Raw genomic sequence first — 16,420 nt, 5'->3', positions numbered from 1 at the left:
TTATAGCCACTAAAATGATGAACTAGCTTTTCAGATTCAATGTATAATTTAAATCAAATATATTTTATCTTAACTCAAAACCTACCAGATTTACAATTCATTTTCATCTAATATATAATATAATATCATGTATTGATATAATTTTCTCGTCATTTTGTGTTTTAACTAGAATATACTAACAAAAATAAAAGTGTTATTTTAGTTAATTTTTTTCCAATACCCATTTTAGCCTCTTCGCTTCTATCAAATTTTGTGACTTTAATTAGATGATTTAGAGACAATTATGGAATGCAAATCTAATGATTTGATTTCCCCTCCGTAACTCTCAAACTATCAAAATGCGGCTACTTAAAATTAACTGAGTTTTTTTTTATCTTTAGTACTTATAATAATTATAATCACAGAGCGTTTCATTTCAAAAAAAAACACAATAAATAAGGTATAATACAAATTCTTAACTCTAGCTTTTAAGTATAGGAACCACACGATAATGCATAGGCCTCGTCCAACCCCAAGTTTGGTATACAGGAGAGTTGGCATCACAACGCACTTCAAAGATTTTCGTTTAAGATGTATTGTCAGACTTGAATACACCTTTTACTGACCAATATTTGCCGCACGCCTTCTTGATCCGTCTATGTTTGGCTCGATGTTTGTTTAAAATGTTATGCTTTGTCCTAAATATAAATAGTTTTAGATATATGTTACTTTATGGCTTGCAATTCTATGATGATAGATATTTTTTCGCTGTTGGTTACAGTTTTTTTTTTGCATGTTTAATTTTTACCCCACATAACTTTTGCTGTCAAGTGTAATAAGCATGTACTATAGATCTGTATATTTTTCGCCTATTATAATGGTATCCTTCGAGAAGCGAAGTTGTTATTTAATCATATACCAGTTTCGTGTATTTAAAATTGAAATAAATCAGTGGCACTACAACCTTTTTAGGTCTGGGCCACTGATTTTTGTATCTGTTTCACTAAAAAGTTTCAATCTAAAAAACAAGTACGTGATCAGCCTCCTGTGTCTGACACACACCGTCGACTTTTTGGGCGTCTAAGGCAACCTTTTGAGCAAATGTTAAATGCACATGCAGATAGAAAGAAAGACCATTGGTATTCAGCCAGAAATCGAGCCTACGACACGCTGAAGCCACTAGGACAACGCTGCAACACTGAGTATTTACCTTCGGTAATCTCTTAATTTTTGATTTCTTAGGTTCGTAATAAATACAGAGCGCGTGGTAGGCGAAGTAGCAATAGATGACTGTCAATACGTAGACCCTTGTACCAGACCAAACACATGCGAACACGGCGGCATTTGCTCTATACGAGAAGATAGAGTTATTTGTAATTGTGATAATACGGGTAAGTTTGTATGAACGATGAAAAAAAATTTAAGAACAAGTAACGTCAGGCCATAATTTTTTCAATTTATAAACTCAACACTCATTCATATAAATATAAGTGTAAGTTTCACTCATACAATATCTATTAAAATATTTTGGCGGAGATCGCAATAAATAATGTCATCAAATTGCTGGTAAAATTTTAATTAAAAAACGAAACGCATACTTCCAATAGCGATATTGACAGATAACTTGATCCCAATAATGAGTATTTGTTCCGCGCGATAGCAATGTTGCGACATCAGCGCTACGGATATTGAGACAACGAAATTGGCATACAAAAGCTTCGAGGCTGGTATTATATTAGTCAATGTAATAGTCTTCAAAAAGATTTATACATTTTTAGGTTATATAGGTGAAAACTGCCATTTTGCCACATTCAGAAAGACCTGCGAAGAATTAGCTCTACTTGGCTATACAAGGAATGATGTGTACCTAATAGATATTGATGGTAACGGGAAATTCCCTCCAGCTCACGTCAAATGCGAGTTTCAAATAGAAGCCGATTCATCTACTACTGTGGTAGAACATAATCTGCCGAGTCAGGTGGTAAGTAAAAAACCTTTCTATTAGCGAGTAAATTTGAATTTAGTTTTTTTTTAAACAACGTACTGTTACGGCATGGGTATCCGGAAGCTATATCCAGGATGCTCCTTTCCCTCGGTAAAATAATATGAGCTGGTTCGGCTGTGGCGTGTCAGTATAATAAAAAAAGGATTCCAATAAACGATAAGACTAAAACTAGCACCATCAACGATGGTGTGTCTCACTCCAAACACTGGATCCTTAAATGATGAATAAAATGAATGCGGTACGGTATGCGGTCTATATTCAGTGCGCATGCGCCAGCGGTTAAAGTTTAACTTCTTGCGCCATTACACCGGTTCGGGTGTCAAAGTCAAAATCGACAATTGTCATCCTTCTTTGACTGACACCGATTTAGCGCGAACAGTTAGGATTCGAGTAAAAGAGAAATATGTTCTGGATACAACTGAACTTTATTTATTTCGTACAATACAGCTAACTTATATCATATTTAATGAAAAACAATTATACAAAATATATAGCCAAGATGGAGTACATAATATAAACAAAAAGATTCAAACATTCCAGAAGGAAATAGACAAAAATTATTCAATACAATTAAACTAAGTAATATCTAATTTGGCTGTGTTGTGTTAAAGTGAAGGAACGTATATAAGTGTGGGTGTGTATGTAGGAAGTGCTCAAAGATCAGGGAGAAACTGCTCCATATTCCGCGATAGGTGAAACAAGTCAGGGCTAAACATTGGTCATTGTATGGGATATAGAACACAGTTTTTGGCATAGTTGGCGTTGAACGTGGGACGGACGTGAAACAAAGCACAATCACGCGTCTTATAGGCATGAACTTAATTAGCAATTACGATGTGAATTCCTTAAATATTAGAAAATAAACCAACAAATGCGACGAAAGATGATACCGAATGACCTTAGTACTTTTATAATCTTCTCTTGATGGGCTGAATTATAAACGTAACTAAACCTTAACAAAATAGTGCGTAGAGTCCCTCTGTGCGTGAAACTTCGTAATGTGGAAATTAATGACGAAAATAATCTTCTTTGGCTCTGTCTCTTTCTATACCTCCTCCCCAGGAGCGTTGAACGTTTAACACAACATGTTGGAAGTCGCATTATAAGTTTCACTTCAAAATATATATCTATATATATATTTATATATTTCTCGTCATTAATTTCCATATTACGAAGTTTCACTTCTTACGTGCGGAGGGACTCCTTGCCCTATTGATTTAATTCGGTAACTTTGAGAAATTAAAGATAATAATTAAATTAAACGGCCATTTTTATTAAGTCGGAACTGGTTAATAAACCAGATATAAACATCCTGTTAAAATATTATAGACAATAAAGAGTAGAATATAAATAACGTATCAGCTCCTAAACAAGACTGCTGTGGTTACATTAATACAAACCACAGTGGTTTTCAAAAGTAACATATCACGATTTAGATTATTTTATTCTGTAAGAGTGAATAAAAAATAAAAATATGTTAGAAGAAGTATAGCTAATCTGTTTAGTTCTGAGTCAGAATCGTATTGTTTTGCTCGATCCTTAAGCGTTGCGTAGAGTAGTGGGGTCTCTCTTCATCTTCTACCGCATTAAAATGGAGAGTGGTGTTCAGAGGAGTTGTTCCGATTAATACCTGCAGCTGGGTTTCATTATTGAACGTCCAGCCAGAATATGAATGTACACCCGTATCTGTGTTCTGCCTCGCTATTTAAGGCCGTTTAGCTGCTGAAGTATTTCCACCAATTCGACTTTAGGTCCTTCAAGAAAAGAGTGTACTAAGTCTTAAAAGGCCTGTAACGCATTTGCGAGCTCTCTGGCATTGAGAGGCGGTATCAGTTAGCATCAGATTGGCCTACTGTCCATGCCCGCCCCCTGTTCTTTAAAAAAACACGTGTTCAAGACCTAATAAGAGGTACTGTATCACAAACAAAAACTTAAATGATTTTACTTGAAATAAATATAATTATTGGATTATAATAGATTTTAAATGCATAAAAAATTCAATTTCCCTTATAGAATTCTAACTCTTCACGATATTTCAATATTTCAGGATGTACGGTCAGCATCCGGCCAAGATTTCAGTTTCATAATTAAATACCGAGAATTCACAGCAGAAATGTTGCAAGAATTAATATCTCATTCGCTATTCTGCCGACAGTACATAAAGTATGATTGTCTAAAGGCTCCCCTGGAGTTACATAGTGCAACTTGGTTAATTTCCTCCTCGAATGATACCGTTGATTATATAGGCAACGTCAAAAGGTAAGATTATGTTTTATTATTTTGAGTGAGATGTATAGGACAAATTTATAGTTTTCGGTCTTATTCGTACTTATACTATTTAAAAAAAAGACCTTTTTAGGTCTGGGCCTCAGATTTCTGTATCTGTTTCATGATCATCTTTTAATCTAATAGGCAAGTAGGTGATCAGCCTTCTGTGCTTGACACATGCCTTGACTTTTTGGGTCTAAGGCAAGCCGGTTTCCTCACGATGTTTTCCTTCACCGTTCGAGCGAATGTTTAATGCGGACATAGAAAGAAAGTCCATTGGAACCTACGACCTCAGAGATGAGAGTCGCACGCTGAAGTCACTAGGCCAACACTGCTAACTTATGCTATAAGCATTAATTAATATTTACTAAAATATCACAATCGTAATGTTAATTTATTTATTTATTTTCGTGTAACACACGAATGATTGAAATAAGAATAAGTCATCGCTACACGTTTTTTTAAATTGTAAAACAAAATATTTAAAAAAAAACATACAAATTAAATAGATTTGTAATGCATTACGTTAATCAAAATCTCACCAGTCCCCAGTACCTTTGAACCCGAAACCCTCTAAAAATTGTCTGAAAATATATTTCTTAAGTATTCAAATACTCTTCATTTAGATGATAGCTCTAAAAGTCCTTTTACTAAACTCTCGTTTTAGCCAACATAATGAGACGGTAAGTGATTAAACGGATAACGGTCCGATACTTTTGTATGACCTTTCCGAATGGAAAAGTTTGGAGCGTAAACCAGCGAAAACCTTTATAAAAAATTAATTACTTTTAAAACATTAAACAACAGTTTATATTCAGTCTTGTGAAAGAGCATTATAAAAACGTAAACCATTTCAAATAAAAAAACAGTTAAAGCAGTGATAAAGATAATAATAGGCTGTTTGACTGAATCAAATATACAATATACAAACCACGACATTATGGAGTTGTAACCTACCATTAGTAAAGTTACATATATATTTAAGTTATTAATAAGAAGCGCAAGCCAAAAGTTTGCAATCATTGAAGCCCTTTAGTTTTTCCACACTAGTGAATTGAAACATAACATTTTCGTTTTCGATAATGTCCAATACATCGACTACACTTGTATTGAAGTGTTACATAAATTTAGGTTCTAATAATAATTATAATTTTATATTTATATATCTCCCATAAAACTCCCATAAAACATTTACAACAATAAATAAGATTACAGTTAAGAAGGTATTCGGAGACTGGTTTTCAAACTAGATACCTGTGATATGGATAACCATGCTTCCATTCCACAGCAGTCATATTTAGTGGTAACAAAAAGTACATACATATATGGGTAGGTAAACAAATTTAACATTTTAAAGAAAGAAAAGATTCCCTTAAATAAGCCAACTTTTTGTTAATCCCACCTCTAATGTTATGTTAGTTATAAGCTCATGTTTTAAACGATAAAAGCCAGAAAAACAGGCCGCGCTGAGCTGTGAAGGCCCTTAAGGCCAACAACGAGATTCCATTCAAAAAAGAAAAAGATAATAGCCTGTTGACACCCAGCTTCAAACAAAGAGTTTCATTTAACATGTATTTAAACATCCCTACAACAATAGCCACCGAAATTAACTCGTGTTATAGTTCATTATGTGTTCTAATATTATTGATGTGTCTCTTGTATTGTTATATATTTCTCCTATATTTCCTCCACTTTGTTTTCAGATTTATAAATGTATAGGCTTCGTATTTAAACGCTATTTGTTTTCCGTCTCAGTTGAGTAGGATTTTTTTTCTAGTTTAACATTTCAAATTCCTTATATATAAGAAGGTGACCTCATATGATATTTCATTGGTATTTTTAAACATGTTTTATACAAATCACTGCGTTTTATTTGATTTATTTCAATCTTGTCATGCTTTAGAATGAAATTAAGAAGTTTATCGCCACGACAGATGTCTTGTTCTACTTCTTCTATAAATCGAATAATATTTTCAACCCATGCTCCGATAATATATAATCTTACTTTTATTCTCCTTGATAAATTTCTTGACCTTGGTTCGGCCTTTGAACCAGCAAGGCCAACCCTGTATTCAATTGTCTTTGCAATTATGAATCTGATTTCATTACTGAGTTTCGTTATTATTTTGAAACATCACAGCTCAAACAAAACATCAAATTTTCCTTACATGATGTCATTACAGAACTCTGACTAGGCGCAGTGTTGGCCTAGTTGGCTTAAGCGTGCGCACCTCATCCCTGAGGTCGTGTGTTCGCATCGCGGATGTTCAAGTTAATTACTAACATTCATAAAAATAATTCACAACAATCTTTTTACTTATCGTAATTTTGTTACATCCACTTTTAATGAGGTTTAAGTTTATATATTAAATTTGCATTTTTTATTTTTATTTTTTGCCTGTGTTTTTTTTGTTCCTTACTAGTTTGTAATTTATATCCTAATTTAATTGATGTGTAAAATTTGTAACGTATTGTATTTTTTAAGCATTCAGCTCTGGACTCCATATCAGTTAGCGCAGGTGCTTAAGTAAATATGTATACATAAAATTAATATAATTACAATATTTCTAGAGGATACTGTCCATGTGGTGTTAACGCAACGTGCGTTAATCCAACGCAGTCTTGTAACTGTGATGCGAATGTTGACAAATGGCATTCTGATGAAGGGACCTTAGTGGACCCAAAGAGCCTGGGTATCACGGAAATGTTCTTCTTGCAGCAGAAAGACCTGACCGAGGAAGCTCAGGGGAGGATCACGTTGGGGCCCTTGGAATGCGTGGAAACAAGTCAGTAATTAAATCAACACTTATAATATGTGAATAATCCAGAAAGTTTCCAGGAGAAAATATTGGTTTAAAAAAATCCAGTTGAACGCAATTTTTAAATGATATACGTCGTAATGATATTTTATTTTCAGGTTGTGATTTATTTTTATTGTTGTTGTCTCCGCGCATCAAATCTTCTTAACTTCGATACCCATTCGGATCTCGATTTTAATATTGTGACATACAGTTTAAATAAAAATCTGCACAACGTATTATAAACAAAACAACAAATACAAAAAGAATATTATTTTTTTATAAATACAGTCAAATTCTGTTATAACGATATCGAAGGGACAACTCATATTTGGTCGTATAAACCGATAGTCGTAACATCCGATAAATTGTTATAAAGAACCCAATATGTACAATAGAATTCAGTCGGGACCTTTTATTTTGGTCAATATAACCGTTATTCTAAACGATGTCATCTTAAACGGTTTTGACTGTATATCGTACTTCCGTCTTGAGCATACTTCCTTGATAATTGACAGTGTACCTGGAGATTCAAATTCAATACTAAGCGAAACAATAATTGTCTAACAAACATGTAAGAGCTTGTATGAAAATAATTAACATAGGAACTGATGTATAGATGATAGGGCGTCAATAGAAAAATGTGATATATTTATTGAACGTATTCCAGATACTCAACGCTACGTTGTAACATTCACGACCTCGCAATCCTACATAGAAGTCCCAGGATGGAGAAAGGGCGATATCGCGTTTAGTTTCAGAACTACTGGGACCAGCGCTATATTGTTATTTCAACCACCTATAAGACCTAATTATCCTTCATTTATGGTTGCCCTAACTAGTGGTAAGATCTTCAAATATCTTAAACAGTTGTCAACAAATTTGAGGTTTTGTCATTATCGCTCTCGTGCAAATAAATAATAACGTTACAAAATGTGTATCAAATAGCGTTAAATCTTAATTAAATAAGATTCAATTGATATAAATATATTGTTAACAATTAATTCGTGTTTATGACGAATATAACACACATAGCACACGAAATAGCTAAATAATATGAGTAGTATCTTAGAAGATCGCAAGTGGCTATGTTGACGGATTTTTTTGTATTGTTATCAGTTCTGTTGTAATTCAAACGATGACAGTAAAGACATGATATGTACGTTGCAGAGTTGCGCTACGAGTAGGTACCCTGTCTGTCACATTTTAAATAATTGTGGACGGGTTTATAATATCAACGGTCAATGTTATAAAAATATTATCTTTTGTTTATCCGAGAACTACACTTAATTGTTACCTGTGTGGTACAGGACAGAAGGTCGATTAATATATGTGGGTAATTGTGATTTTTAAAGTATAATTGTAACGGCGCGTACGCAATCCCCACTACCACATAAAGCATAATCGCAGAGGTAAAAAAATACGTCTTGTGTTGTCTTTAAAATAAATTATTAAATTATCATGGTTTTATCATTTTTGTATCTACTGGAAGTATAATAAACGAATAAATACAATCAGATCAGTTTCAGAAAAGTTCTTAAAGTTATATACATATCGTACTCTAAAGAGGGGGACGGCGCGTACGCAGTCCCCACTACCAAAAATTACGCGTCCGAGTTATCCACATTAGGGATAATCGCAGAGGTCAACTCATCCGCAGTGCAATGGATGAGTCTCGCTCTGGGGGAACCGCCTTTTTGATCACGGTGTCCCCTACGCCAGGTAAGTATGATTTTTTTAAACCACTGAGAATACATATGGTAAGTCACAAGTATTTAGAAAGCGCGTGTTATTAATTTTACTATAAATTATACCGACATCTACTGAGGAATTGATAAACTAAAACAAATTACTTAAAATTAGAGTTACGAACTACATTGTGCGTACAATATATTAAAATACAACATAGAGGGAATAACGTTAATTCATTTGACTAATAATAAAAACAAATCTTCATCTTGAACAACGAATTAATAGTACAACCAATTAATATAAACTCATTCTAGATACTTGTTACTACGAAGTATTATAAATATACTATGGAGAACATTTTAATATAAGATTTAAAGCTAAACTTGGATGGGAGCCAAATAGCTGTCTTACATTTTAAATTTTTTAATCTATTCATTTGGCACGTTACTCATATGGTAGTAACTCAACACAAAAATTGTTTTAGTTTATCAAATCCTCAATAGATGTCGGTATAATTTATGGTAAAATTTATAACACGCGCTTTCTAAATACTTGTGACTTACCATATGTATTCTCAGTGGTTTAAAAAAATCATACTTACCTGGCGTAGGGGACACCGTGATCAAAAAGGCGGTTCCCCCAGAGCGAGACTCATCCATTGCACTGCGGATGAGTTGACCTCTGCGATTATCCCTAATGTGGATAACTCGGACGCGTAATTTTTGGTAGTGGGGACTGCGTACGCGCCGTCCCCCTCTTTAGAGTACGATATGTATATAACTTTAAGAACTTCTCTGAAACTGATCTGATTGTATTTATTCGTTTATTATACTTCCAGTAGATAAAAAAATGATAAAACCATGATAATTTAATAATTTATTTTAAAGACAACGCAACACGTATTTTTTTACCTCTGCGATTATGCTTTATGTGGTAGTGGGGATTGCGTACGCGCCGTTACAATTATCCTTTTAAAATCACAACTACCCACATATATTAATCGACCTTCTGTCCTGTACCACACAGGTAACAATTAAGTGTAGTTCTTGGATAAACAAAAGACAATATTTTTATAACATTGACCGTTGATATTATACATTTTAAAACATCTTTTATTTGTCAAAATATATAATAACACTAATAAAGCGCCATAATGCACCAGTACGTATACAGAAAACGGCGTAACCTCTCTATATTTTAAGTCCCGTTTGTTTTAGAACATGAATTAACCTTCAATTTCACTCTAAATACTGGAACAACAAGAAAATTAGTGATAAATTCAAAAAGAAAATTAAATGGGGGCGAATGGCACAAAATCTGGATCGACTATAATTTCTATCACGTGAGATTTATGCTTAATACAGAGTATCAAATGCTTAACTTATTACTGGAAGAGGAGTTTGGGCCATTTGAAGGGTCTATGTTTATCGGGGGTGCTACTGCGTAAGTATAGTTTATAAAACATATGTGTTTACAGCGTTTAAACTAAAATATATGTATTTTGCTTTCCGCGACTTCGTCTGCGCAGGTTAGTATTTCGAGTAGCTGATATTAGCGTGGCGTAGAAAAGAACTACTAAAGATATGACTTACTACATTTCCATCATACATTACATACAGCGCACGCCATAATAGCTCGTAGATGGTAGATTTATTGATTATTTATTTCTACTTGATATTTTAACAATTCACACAATATCTTTATAAATTGTAGCCTATGTTTTATTCTGATATAAAAGCTATATAATTGTTAAGTTTTATTATAATACATTTAGTAGGTTTTACGTGAAAAAGTAACAAACATCCATGCATTACTTACAAAATTTCGCGTTTATAATATTAGTAGGGTTTTTATCATAGCGTAAAGACTGTTTGACGGAAAGAGACGAAAAACTACTTCAGTTAAAACAGTGCAATTATATTTAAATCTTTTAAGCGGATCAGTTACGTATGTAAGTTCTAGACCAGTGTTTTACATTTTTTATTGTTAAGGGGGACATATCGAAAACCGACTTGACGTTTTCCATTATGTTTTGAAATTTTAATCACTGTTTCGTCTAATTAATCTTTAACTGAACAATTCAATTGTTAATATTTAAATTATATATGTTACATGGGGAGGGGGGTCATAAAAATTTGAAGGTGGGTGACCGTTCAAAAAAGTTTAGGCAACACTGTTGTTGACATTAAGTCGACAAATTATTATGTAAAACATAATTTTTTGTATCCTTACATATACAATAAAATGTTGTATTCGTTTTAAACTTATACTCAAATATTTCACTCAGCAAATGTAATTAACGATTAATCAATTAGTTCATCGTAGAGAAATTTTCAGTGATCACCTTAAAAAGTCCGCAGTTAATCAAGGACTGATCGGCTGCTTTAGAGGCTTGGTTGTAAATGGCGAAATCCTAGACATCTATAGTTACATGTCCGTTCATTTGTCTGAAATTATAAAGGATTGCAAGCCATCATGTGTACCTAATCCTTGTCAAAATAAAGCCATTTGTAAAGAACTCTGGTCCACTTATGAGTGTATCTGTAAAAACCGCTGGGCACATTTGGGAGCTCACTGTGAAGAAAGTAAGTATGAATGAAACAAAATATGTGCTAATAATAACGCATAAAATTACTTACATAGAGCCGTACATTTACATTATATATTATATACTTTTAATTATTTACATCTAAGTTATTTAAAATTTATTAAAAAAAAATGACTGCTATTTGGAGTACACGTAGATGTACACTAGCTTCAAGTAGAATCAAGACTTAGCGCAAAGTAACCGTTTAGTAAGTTTAAGGCCGGCAACGCACTGCGAGCTTCCTAGAAATCTGGGTGTCCATAGGCGACAGTGTCACTTAACATCAGATGAGCCTCCTGCCCGTTGGCCTTTTTTTATATAAAAATGAGTAACCCTTAATATACGGCTTAGTAGATAGTAGTAGTAGATATCTGCTATTCGTTGATCTAATTCGTCAACACTTTTTTGCGCCTCTAATTTTATTTATGAATGTTCATGATACATGAATTTAAATTATTAAACAACCCTTTGTAACTTTTGTGTCTAGTGTTATATAAAAATATTAATTTGCTAGATATTAATGAAAAGGCGTTAACATTTCAAACAAAAGAAGCATATCTAAAGAAAAACTATTTAGTAGACAACGAAACAGAAGCCGAAAAGATAAGGCTAAAGAAAATGATGGTTGAAAACGTCCTAATGAACCTTAGAACGTACGACGACAACGCATTAGTACTGTATGCTAATGATAATCTCAATAATTTCATACATTTATTCATACACAATGGCACAGAAATAATATATTTATTCAATCACGAAGACGAAATTATTCAAATGAATGTCACCCATGAGAAAATAAATAAAGGGGAAAGTGTACAGATTGCTATTATAAGAACTGATAATAGCACTACGCTACATGTTAATGATAAGAATACAACAATTGATAAAGTTGCCAAGCTTTTATCGAATTATACGAACAAGCCTTGGAAGAACCCGGATTTAGGTAAGTCTGTAATGTTAATAGATACTGAGTGAAGTAAAATTGTAACATTTCATTGAGTCACTCACATACACACAGGCGTATTACAGGCGTGTTAAAAAATAAAACACAAATCTGTGTATAGACATAAAGCGCGACAAAAGTTTCTTCAACTGTGTCGGCAACTTGTAATCGACGCAGACAGGCTATAAAATATTTGCCCTCCAACGTTACCATACGCTTGACGTAATTCGTGCTATTTTTATTAATACAATGTAGCTTCCTCGGTTACTGTCCCAACTGCTAACTTAGTTGTAAAGTTAGATTAATCTGAATATGGTTGTGTAGAATATATTAGATATATTTTTATTTTTATTATTTAGTAGAATATACTTTATACATGAGAACCCAGACACGATATCTTTACTGATTTTAGATGTCAAGCAGAGGTGTGTCGTTTAGTATTCTTGCTGTTTGTGTTCTATGATTAAATGGGAATAATTTTTAGTCTGTAGTTAAGCAAGCCTTGTTTGTGTTTAATAAAATAGAGCACTGTTTCGACGGAATATGGCTATATTGCGCCGGACAGGTGACGTTATATGGAGGACTATACATTATATTTCGTCGTGCCCCCTCCTATATTCACCGGCTACAGGTGCTTCAGTCGCGATTCATGAGAATCGCGACCGGTGCGCCCTTCTATGTCGATCTCCACCACGACCTGGAGCTCCCTACCATAGCCCAATGGATGAAGTTGGCGTCCACACGCCACTTTGACAAGGCTAAACACCATCCCAATCCGCTGGTGCGTAATAGCATCAACTATTACCCCTTCCCGACAAAAAAGGCTCGCAGGAGGCCCCGACACATACTAACGGATCCGGATGATCCAATTACCGTAGCAAACGATAAATTAAAAGCCGCCCGTGCGGCCAAAAATAATAAAAATAGCCAATCACAGATTAGGGTAAAAAACCGCCTTCACCAGGGAAGGCGAGGACCTTTACTTCGCACTTCGCTCACTCCAGTGAGCTTCCGTCCTGCCCTTCAGGCGATTGACCGCCCCGCGACGGCCCAAGCCGAGGTTTGAGTCTCACAGGAGACGCCCTTGCGCTAGCCGCGGGATAAAACGCCATTCTGGCCGAGCTACGCTCGCCAAAACAGCCCGAGCTGAGCTGTAAAGGCCCTTAAGGCCAACAGCGAGATTCCTTCTTCAAAAAAAAAAAATATTTCGTCGACAAAAAATTAGAAAATTTTAACATATCACAAAATAATGTTCACTATTCAAATCCGCGCTATTTGTTTGTATTTACATTTACAATTTGACTTACTCAGTCAGAATGTAAAATGTTGCATAATTACTCCTACATTATGTTATCGTTGTTCTAAAGTTAAATAGATTAACTTTAGTATTCATTTGAGAATTAATGAGCGTGATTTGTACATTACGAATAAGTAAATCACGATTTCTAAAAATATTATCGTGTTTCCGTTCTAAATGCATATTGTTTTATCTTATTCATAATTTTATTGCAAAAGATATAACCTTTCACCAAGTTAAGTTAGTTATTATCATGTATATAGTTTGAACACACGTTCATGCTAAACCAAAGGCCTCAGTCCGTAACCTCCTAAAATCACTAAGTTTTTATTGATTGAGGCGAGCACAAACTTTCAATTCAAGTATTCGTACTTCGATCCCATATCAGTTTCTGACAGCTCAGAGGCACAGATTTTTCATGTATGTAGATATACGTAATGTATACCTACACTAATACATAAGACTTACTATAGTAACACTGGCTATCCTTTCCGTCTGTTTTAGATTTCCACTTTTCGCTTTTATTGTTCTCTCATTTATATACGTTTTATAATTTTAAAAGTTTATTTTCTAATTTAATGGATATTATTTTAAGAGGTAATACGTCCCCAAAGGCCTCCAGCACCACCAACAGATTACTTCCAAATGAATCTTGGTGGGTACGACCAATTTTCCTTACACCTTGCACCAAGAGCCACGATTCTTCCTCAAGGCGGCTATGTGGGATGTGTTAGGGGCTTTAAAATCGCTGACCATGTGGTTGATTTACCAATGAAGGCTCAGCAGAATATTGACCAAGGTATTAAAAAATATTAAAATGAACTATTTCACTGAAATGAACGTTTGTTTATTTCAGTAAAATAGCTTTATTTTATTAAACTTAATTGTAATATTTTCAATAGATTAAAACGTGATTAATTAATGGCAATCGTTAATGTCAATTAGAAACGTTGCTATATTTTTAATTATCCATACTTTTTGCACATAATAACTTGATAAGCATAAAGCTTAAATAGCCGTAAAATAATTTAACATTCTTACGATCTTCTTTTGTATACAGCATTTCTAGATGAAGCTGTTTTGTAAAATAAAAACTTTTTATATTAGATCTTACAGGCGTATTACCAGAATGCAATATGAAATGCGATTCGGAACCTTGCAAAAACGGTGGAGTCTGTACCGAGGATTTTACGAACCAAGAGAGTAGCTGTGACTGTGATCTCACCAGTTACTTCGGGGAGTATTGTATGGAGGAAAAGGGGGCTGACTTCAATGGCGAGAGTATTTTGGAAAGGAAATTCGTACTGCCACAAACTATACATAAGGTATTTTTGAGTCTATACACATTTCTGTTATCTCTTAAAGGACAAGTTTACTAATCTACCATATTACATATGTGTTAAATTGAATCGTTTTCATAGATAAAGCTAAGATTACACTGAAGAGTTTCGAACCAATTAGATTCAGGTTCCGTCGAGAAAATAGCCTACCAATTCTTAAAAGGCCGGCAACGCACTCGCGAGTCAGATGAGCCTCCTGCCTGTTTGCCCCATGATTACAAAAAAAATATATTAAAATATCTAGCGCATTATTTATAGTTATTTCTTTTATCACAATGAAAATTAAGACTAAATAAACCTTCTCGTAGGTAAAAATAAAGTTAGCATTTTCAAGCAACGATTTACGGCAAAAGAATACTGTACTTCTACTGGTCCAAACTGAAAATAAGTAAGTGAAAAGTATTTTTAAAAACTAACCTCTCAGAATAATTATTATTACATATATTATTAAATAAATGTATTTATTTCTTCAAACTTTTTTAGAAGAAGTTATTATCTCTTAGTAGCGATTACTCAAGACGGTTATCTTAAATTTGAAGAAGACCGCGAAGATTCAGCATACGGTGCGGAAGTTAAAAACCGGAACTTTTTAAACGGTAATTTAGATTTTATTACGATGCCATAATTTATTAATTTAGCAATAAAATTTCAAGCAGTTAAGATGCTAGTTTTTTTCCAAACATTATAGGACTCTTCGATCATGGGCAGATCTGGGATCATGTCCCTTCCAAACCCTGATCACAGCGTTTCACGTGATTTTTTTCTTTGTTGTTGTTTTGATGTTTGTTAGAACGTGATTATTTGCTTTTTTTAATAGGCAAGTAGGTGATCAGCCTTCTGTGTTTGTCACCGTCGTCATTTGCCTCTAATGCCGGAGTCCTCACGATGTTTTCCTTCACCATACGAGCGAGTTAAAGCACAACATAACCTCAACGCTAAGAGTCACACGCCACCACTACACTCTCAATCTTTTTAGCTGTAACACAGCTATGCTAATAATATATATATATATATATAATATATAAACTCAAAATGCTAGGACCTATATGAAACGTTTCTGTAATGTAATATGTTCATAAATACACAAACCCCTATATATTTAACCAGTTTAATGGGTATTTAAATAATCTAGGAGCTCGGCACACAGTTTACTACACACGAATAGAAAATGAGACGAAGCTATTGATAGATAGAATAGAGATACCGTTAGAGAAATTATCGCCTCAGGGTCTGTGGGAAGTAGTAGATGTTGGGACCAATGAGGTGCAAATTGGGGGACTTAATACTTCGGATCCAAGACTTAAGATCTTCAAGGGATATAATGGATGTCTTTCAAGTAAGTTTGGCGTACATTTCGAAAGTAATTTCAGAGTCTAAAGTTAGCCAATAGTATGAGGCCAAAGAGCTGACATAAGTCATACTTAGCGGCAGGTTTCAAATCTCTGACTCCTAATCTTACGCCAAGACGTAACAGTTTACTCTCGACTTTTTTATTAACTCTACGAAAAGAT

General features: G+C 34.0%; 1 protein-coding gene and 2 non-coding genes across 4 annotated transcripts in view; 2 read left to right on the top strand and 1 right to left on the bottom strand.

Annotated features, from left to right (window-relative positions):
* The window catches only part of LOC123710210 (contactin-associated protein-like 2), a 33,218-nt gene that overhangs the window by 13,377 nt on the left and 3,421 nt on the right, over positions 1-16,420 (top strand). The window contains exons 12-24 of one of the 2 annotated variants that reach the window (XM_045661976.1): positions 1,222-1,370; positions 1,758-1,960; positions 4,032-4,243; positions 6,824-7,038; positions 7,721-7,894; positions 9,960-10,185; positions 11,080-11,327; positions 11,844-12,272; positions 14,165-14,368; positions 14,677-14,894; positions 15,218-15,297; positions 15,393-15,505; positions 16,042-16,245. In XM_045661976.1, the coding sequence (XP_045517932.1) occupies positions 1,222-1,370; positions 1,758-1,960; positions 4,032-4,243; positions 6,824-7,038; positions 7,721-7,894; positions 9,960-10,185; positions 11,080-11,327; positions 11,844-12,272; positions 14,165-14,368; positions 14,677-14,894; positions 15,218-15,297; positions 15,393-15,505; positions 16,042-16,245 (2,675 nt within the window). Of the gene's footprint in view, positions 1-1,221; positions 1,371-1,757; positions 1,961-4,031; positions 4,244-6,823; positions 7,039-7,720; positions 7,895-9,959; positions 10,186-11,067; positions 11,328-11,843; positions 12,273-14,164; positions 14,369-14,676; positions 14,895-15,217; positions 15,298-15,392; positions 15,506-16,041; positions 16,246-16,420 lie in introns of both variants that reach the window. The other variant, XM_045661975.1, reaches the window with a different exon arrangement.
* LOC123710520 lies at positions 8,619-8,780 on the bottom strand. Its single transcript, XR_006753843.1, has one exon. It is a non-coding gene; the product is annotated as a U1 spliceosomal RNA (small nuclear RNA).
* Positions 9,336-9,497, top strand: LOC123710512. Its single transcript, XR_006753835.1, has one exon. It is a non-coding gene; the product is annotated as a U1 spliceosomal RNA (small nuclear RNA).

Source organism: Pieris brassicae, chromosome 5 (assembly GCF_905147105.1).
Source record: "Pieris brassicae chromosome 5, ilPieBrab1.1, whole genome shotgun sequence".
Classification (NCBI taxonomy): domain Eukaryota; kingdom Metazoa; phylum Arthropoda; class Insecta; order Lepidoptera; family Pieridae; genus Pieris; species Pieris brassicae.
The sequence above is the reverse complement of the archived record's forward strand: the minus strand, read 5'-3'. Positions and strand labels throughout refer to the sequence as shown.